The sequence below is a fragment of the Sesamum indicum genome, unplaced genomic scaffold (genome assembly GCF_000512975.1).
Source record: "Sesamum indicum cultivar Zhongzhi No. 13 unplaced genomic scaffold, S_indicum_v1.0 scaffold00446, whole genome shotgun sequence".
In the NCBI taxonomy this organism is placed as follows: domain Eukaryota; kingdom Viridiplantae; phylum Streptophyta; class Magnoliopsida; order Lamiales; family Pedaliaceae; genus Sesamum; species Sesamum indicum.
Genome location: NW_011628332.1, coordinates 5,194 through 12,424, shown reverse-complemented (window position 1 = coordinate 12,424; position 7,231 = coordinate 5,194). Strand labels below are relative to the sequence as shown.

Below are 7,231 nucleotides of genomic sequence, written 5' to 3'. Positions count from 1 at the left end.
CATCCGTGTATATATATATATATGTATATATATATCATGTACAAGACTAAGATCATTCAACCATTTATATATAGCTAGGTAAGTAAGGTTTGAATGAAATTTTGTCATGTAACTTAATTTATTTGGTGTTTTTGTCATTTAATTTTTTAAAGTAGTATTTTGGTGTTATATATATATATATATTTAATTTCAACAATTTTAGTTCTTTTTTTTTTTTGTTGGATCGAGTTCACCTTTTTTGCCAAAAAAATATATGTGATCTCACGCGACATTATAAAACTGGACTACTGTCCTATATATTGACTCATTTTTATCAGTATTTTTTGTCTTTGACTTTCTTCCTAGAGTAGGATTATTTTTAAACTTTTGATTCATTTAAAAAATGGGAAAATTGAATAAGGATATTTGATGGACATAATTCTAGGGCATGGTTTTGGTAGGGGGAAAAAATCAATCTCTCATAATAATTAGAAAAAAGAATCACAAAACACTACAAGAAAATAGCTTGATAGTAACGAAAAAAAATTAGCGTCGAGGTACATCACATTATTTAATACAAGAATTTACTTTATTTAGCAACGAAAATTTACTTACTAATAAATTTAGCAATAAATTATTTATAATATATATTAAATAGTGTAGATTAATTAGTAACAAAAATTTCATTTGCTAAAGCATCAAACTTTTTCGTAACTATTGAGCTATTTTTTTATAGTGAAAATGATATATGTAGCATCATAAAAGGTGAAAATACTATAGAATTTTGTTTGGTTTATACTTCATATTTTTTAACATCTTAAATTAAATTAATTTAACTCAAAAGCTATTTATAAACATATTTCTATCAATTTTTGCAGTGTATTGATAAAATTATAAATATTAAAGTGACTCCTTAAACATTCCAACTTCATTTTTTTTTTTTTTTACTTTTATTTTCAAACATCTGTAACTTTTACAACTAAACTTACAACTTTTTGTCAACTTATATACCTCCAAAAAAGCATAAGATATTACAATCAACCCCTTTACTCTAAGACCCCAGAAATAATATCATTAGTTTTAAAAATTTGGGGACAAAATTACTATTTATAAATACCATATGATATTTACTTATGAATGATGTCTTAATTAGTGTTTGTATATTAATAATGTAGGTTTAAATATATTTTTGGTCTTATAACTTAGATTTTGGCGTTTCAAGCTCTAACTTTCTAGGGTATGTAGTTTTTCAGTTTTGTATTTTTTTTAATTTTTGATTTTTTTTTGTCGTAGTTTATTCATTCCGCTAAAAAAATGCACGTGCATCTCATGTGACTTTTTAAAATTGGGGGCTATTATTCCTATTAGCTTATTTTATCCAAAATATAGCAGTTTTGTCCTATTTTTTTTTTTTTTAATTTCTACAATTTCAGTCTTTTTTTCTTTAAGAGTTCACCCTAGGCTTTCTCATCAGTGGAGGTGAGTTTCAGTTGAAATTGCAAAAATTAAAAAGATGTAAAATGAAAATGCTTTCCTAAAAGTTAAAGGATGGAAACGCTAAATGACGTAAATTACTAAACCAAAAATGCGTTTATCCTAATACTATATTTGAGCTACAAAATAGTGGAAAGGTTTGGTTAAACTCCGGAGGCAACATATGCATATGTTCTGCAGGACGATAGATGCCACTATCCTACTTAACATCCACAAAGTCATGTACATATACATACATAAAGAGACATCTACATAGAGATAGATTATGTATGGATGTAAGAATGAAAAGTGTAGAGTTACATCAGCAAACCTAAGACCTGCCCTCCTAATTATCAGCATTTGCTACTTCCTGCCGATCGAAGAAAAAGCAGCAGAAGGAGAGAAAGGGGGAAAGAGAAACATACACGTCCACAGTACTACGATCCCATAAATGTGTTGTGAGCAAAAAGGGTTCGTTTCTCGTCTGATGTAGTTCGCTAAAATCAGCGCTGATTTTTATAAAGTTGAAGAGGATATCTTGAAAGTACAGTTACATAATAGTACGTACGTAGGACGTGCAAGAATTGTGTATTCATACAGACATATTATAATTATGGGTAGAGGGAAGGTGGAGTTGAAGAGGATTGAGAACAAGATCAACAGACAGGTGACTTTTGCCAAGAGGAGAAATGGACTGCTCAAGAAGGCTTGTGAACTCTCTGTCCTCTGTGATGCTGAGGTTGCTCTCATCATCTTCTCCAACAAAGGAAAGCTCTATGAGTTCTGCAGCACCTCTAGGTATGTTTTTCACTCTTTCTTGTCTTAATTAATTTGATAATTTCACACACACACACACACACAAATATATATGTGTACACAGACTTAGAATTATTAATATTTAATTTAAAAGTTTCTTCTGTATATGTGTAATTTGTGAAGCATTTTGTGGGTTTTTCTTTTTATGGTTTATTGATTAGTTCTGAGAAAAAAGAGATTAGTAATTAATCAAGAGTCTGATAAGAGGGAAAAAGGTTTTTTTTTGTTTTCCTTCTGTCAGTAGTTTTCATTGTTTAGGTTAAAGTTTTCTTGGGTTTTTAAAGATTGCTGGAATTTTGGGTACTACAGATGTTGAGGGGATTTTGTATCTTTTGTGGTCTCGTTTTGGGCAACCTTAATGTTCTAGCTTCAAATGTATGTTTGTTTTGAATATATGATTATATGATATCCCTTTATTGGATTTGATTTCAGTAGAAGTGTTGGTGAGATCTGAGTCAGAAGTAACTTTTGTACAAGTGCTGGTACTAAAAATTGATTACATATATATGTTTAATTAGTGTGTGTATATATATATATGTAAAATTGCAACTCAAAAGCTGCAAAGCTTGATTTTCTTGGATTATGCTGTCCAAAAGGGTATCTTGATCATGATTTTTAGTGTATGTATATACGCTTCAGAAATGAGCATCTCATGATATTAGCTTTCCTTTCATGTGGAGATTATATTTCAAACATTTCATTATTAAAAAAAGTCAAAAATCAAAAGAATTCTAGTATTTAAAATGATCTGATCAAGAATTTCGTAAGTAGTGTCTCTGATGCACCTTGGCCTCTCTTCCTCTGTGATAGTAATTTTTCGTTTCTTTCTTTTTTTGAAGTAATTACTTTAGGCTTTTAATTTTGGATTTAGATGCTGCAAATATATGCATATCTTAAATAAAATTCTCTTCTTTTCTTGTCAAGATATTGGGATTTTTCTGAAATTTATTGTATCTTATAAGAAAGATGATATATATAAATATATATATATATATATAGTTTGAGAAATATATATGAAATAATTTTTCTCTAAATCTTGGCTATCTAATTTTTGAAAATTATGCTTATAAAAATATCGGGTTTCGAATCATATTTCATCTTCTATTTCATTTAACATAATCGACATGTATGCTATCTGTGCAAATATGACATCATTTATTTTTCTAAAGAAAAATTTACATATGTGACGTGTATGTATATATGAATTAAAATAGAAAAGATGCAATATGATTTGGAATAGAAAATTTAACTTGATAAAAAGTATAGTTGCTTTCCCCCCTTCACTTGTTATATATATATATATATATATATAATATATATATTGTATTAGAGAAAGAACATATTTAGATTTTGCAAAGATTTGATTCTTATTAGGGTTTCTTTAAGTTATATACATTCTCTACGAAAAGCTTCTTTATATAGTAAAGTATGTGCATATTGAATCTGTAATGCGACTTATTCAGAATATTTAAATGATTAATTATATGTATAAATGCAGATATGAGAGCAATAAGTCTATATAAATAGTAGCAAACATATACCTAATTTGACATATGTAAGAGACGTAAAAATATGGATGATAAGAGTAATTTTGAATGGAATACAACAAAAACTAGACAACAGAAAATACTGCAACAACAATTACGTATATGATACATTAATTATAAGCTTTTACTATATACTTACAACTTCAAATTATAAGTTATATTAATAGCTACTTAGTAGTCAAAGTAAGCTCTTTTTCCAATTTCATTGTGAAATGTACTATTTGACAAGTTTCCCTCAAGGCCGATATTATAATAAAAATCTGTTTTTATAATTATTAACCTTCGACTTGATTTCAAGATTTGCTTAATTAATAAATTAGTATATCTGTTTGCACCAAATATTTAAAATTAACATTAACGGATTAATTTTGAGGATGTTTTTACATAATGCAGCTTTTCTTAAGAACATTGGAAATTTGCTCTAGATGATCTGAGCTTGTACTCATATGATTACTCGTATAATTATCATGCATGATCTTGTCGTTCTGTTATTCTTATCTAGAAAGTACTGACCATTGGGTTGGACACATTAACCAGTAATCGTATTTTTTCCAAGATATATATGATATGTGCAATGTTCAAGATTCTGTCCATGATATGGATGTCCAATAAACATGAAAACGTACGAGAATTATATAGAAACATAAAAAAAATAAAATTATCGGATCGAATAATTAAATGCATCATGAATTAACGTTTAGAATGGTATTTAAAGCGTTCTAGTAATTAATTAACAAACTACATAAGTAGTAACATGGTGTAATTGATTCAAAATTTGATGCGTAAAATGTTAACTCGTTTGATTCTTGTAGCTATATATGTCCGCTTTTCCTTTTAATTAATGCTTATTTATATTTATATATATATGCATGCCTTTCTTTAAATTAGCATGAGCAAGACATTGGAGAGATATCACAAGAGCAGCTACGGTCCAATTGAAGCTCACCAATCTCCCAATAATGCACAGGTACCACTACTACTATACTTCCATTTTCAATTCTGACACATAATATGTATAATTGAAACTAGGTCATACCCACGGACAATATATATATGAACATTCATTTATGGGTTTGTATTTTGATATATATATATGTGTGTGTGTGTGTGTGTAATAACAATAATTAAAGGGTAATGGAATTCTTTAAGCAGAACAACTACCAGGAGTATTTAAAGCTCAAGGCAAGAGTTGAGGTTTTACAACAATCTCAGAGGTAATCAATATGTCAGACTTCATATATATGGTTTCAATTAATTACATAAATAAATTTTTTCCAATAAAATTAAATATTCTAGGGACATACTAATTATTTACATTATTGGAAAGTAAGAAAATTAATCATTAATATATATGCTTTACTCGATCTTTTTGATCTCAGGCACCTTTTGGGAGAAGATTTGGGAAAGTTAGGTCCGAAGGAACTTGATCAACTCGAGACTATGCTAGATACGTCTTTGAAACAAATAAGACTGAAACAGGTATTAATGTAATTTATTGTATATATTATATCTTATTCTTTTATTAGAACCTTGATTTATCTTTGATAAAGTGATAGGGAAAATTGCAATTTTATTTTTGTAATGAGGAGAGGATGGCATTTTTTTAGTCCTGTACGAATTGATTTTCGCAATTTAGTCCTGTAACTTTATAATTTTGATAATTTTAGTCCTCTTCAACCAATTTGATCGGAAATTGTAATTTACTTGCAATTTTAATTCTGTAAATAAATTGATTAAGGACAAAAAGTGCCAATTTTTTCAAATTACAAGGCTAAAAAAGTCAACATCCCCTAAGTTGCAGGATTAAAAGTGCAATTTAATTGGTCATGTGCAAGTCACATGCAATTTTCCGGTCAGATTGGTCGGAAAAGGATGAAAATTATCAAAGTTTTAAAGTTACAGGACTAAATTGTAAAAATCAATTTGTGAAGCACCAAAATGTTAACCCCATAAGTTATAGGACGAAAATTGTATTTTTTCCTAAAATAATATGAGGGTAATTGTATTTTTCATCCCATAATTTTTGGATGGTCTTAATTAATATTTTAGATGCTCTATTAAAATCTGGAGTAAATGTTTTCAGACTCAACATATGTTTGAGCAGCTTTCAGGTCTTCAACAAAAGGTATGTCCTTATCTATGAGCAAATAGTTAATTTATTTTCTAAGAAAGACCAAAAAATTTATGTAGACAACTAAATTTTTTGATGCTTTTAATATTCTTACAGGAAAAGAATCTGATGGAGGTTAATAGGGCTCTGAGGAGCAAGGTACGGACATCATCCCTTCAATAATCCCAAATATTGTATCATATATATATATATATTATTCCTAACAAATTGTTCATAAAACAATAAAATTCACATTTAGGAGAAACAGAAAAATCTCAAATCAACTTATTTCACAATAATTTATAAAATTATTGGATGCAGCTCGAAGAAACTAATGCAGCAATACGAGAAACCTGGCAACAAGGGGAACGGAACATGCCCTATCGACCCCTGCAGCTGGCTCAGCCTGAGGCATTTCTGGAGCCCCTTGGCTGCAATAATACTGCACAAATTCAGTATGAATAATATACGTATACACATAATTTTTTATTAATCAGAAACTGCAGCAATATATTAGAGTATGAAAACGAAAATCATTCTAATCTTTGATCACGTTGTTTGACAGGTACAGGTTGTCCGCACCGAATAATGCAGCAGAAAATGCAAAAGGGATGCTGCCCGGATGGATGCATTGACTGCATGTCCTAATATTAAATGGTCTGCTGTAATAGTTAGACAAGTTTTTATGTAAGAGAACATATAGAATAAGGTATGGTATTATTATGAGCTACCAAAAATGTTAAAAGGGGCTTTGGATATGGGGTTAGAATAATTAGGTATATATATATATATATGTGTGTGTGTGTCTCCCTGGCTTTGAAATTGAATGATGTCCGGCATGCAGTGACTATATGGATGAAAATTGTGATTCCTTTTCTTTATTTCTTCTTTTGAATATTCTTTGTGTCGTACAAAGCTTGAGTTGTACTATGGCAGGGCAAGGGTGTGGGGTTACCTTCCCCCCCCCCCCCCCCCTCCCCCCAAAACAAATAGAAAAGTTCAACTAGAAGCTATGCTTGTAAGAGGACTCATGGCTAGACATAGGCGAAAAATATAGGTTTTGTAACTTTAAAATTTTGAAACTTTTAGGTTTTTTTCAGAAATTTTTTTCGAAAAATTGCATATGATTTGCACATGACTCAATTACATTTTAATTTTTTAATAATATAAATCAATTCACACAAAATCAAAAATCACAAATCGTTTAAGTTACAAGGTTAAAACTGTATTTTTCCTACTAGATATATGAGTTCAATTCACATGTGTGTCGTGTACACATTGGGGGTTGGGGGGCTAAATTTTTTCA

At 29.3% G+C, this 7,231-nt stretch overlaps 1 protein-coding gene across 1 annotated transcript; it reads left to right on the top strand.

Annotated features, from left to right (window-relative positions):
• The first annotated feature begins 1,705 nt into the window (after positions 1-1,705).
• Positions 1,706-6,687, top strand: LOC105180242 (MADS-box protein CMB1-like). The gene is made up of 8 exons (XM_011103918.2): positions 1,706-2,250; positions 4,704-4,782; positions 4,968-5,029; positions 5,195-5,294; positions 5,899-5,940; positions 6,043-6,084; positions 6,247-6,380; positions 6,491-6,687. The coding sequence occupies exons 1-8, from the start codon at positions 2,066-2,068 to the stop codon at positions 6,558-6,560; spliced, it is 714 nt and encodes a 237-aa protein (XP_011102220.1). The 5' UTR covers positions 1,706-2,065; the 3' UTR covers positions 6,561-6,687.
• Positions 6,688-7,231: the final 544 nt, after the last annotated feature.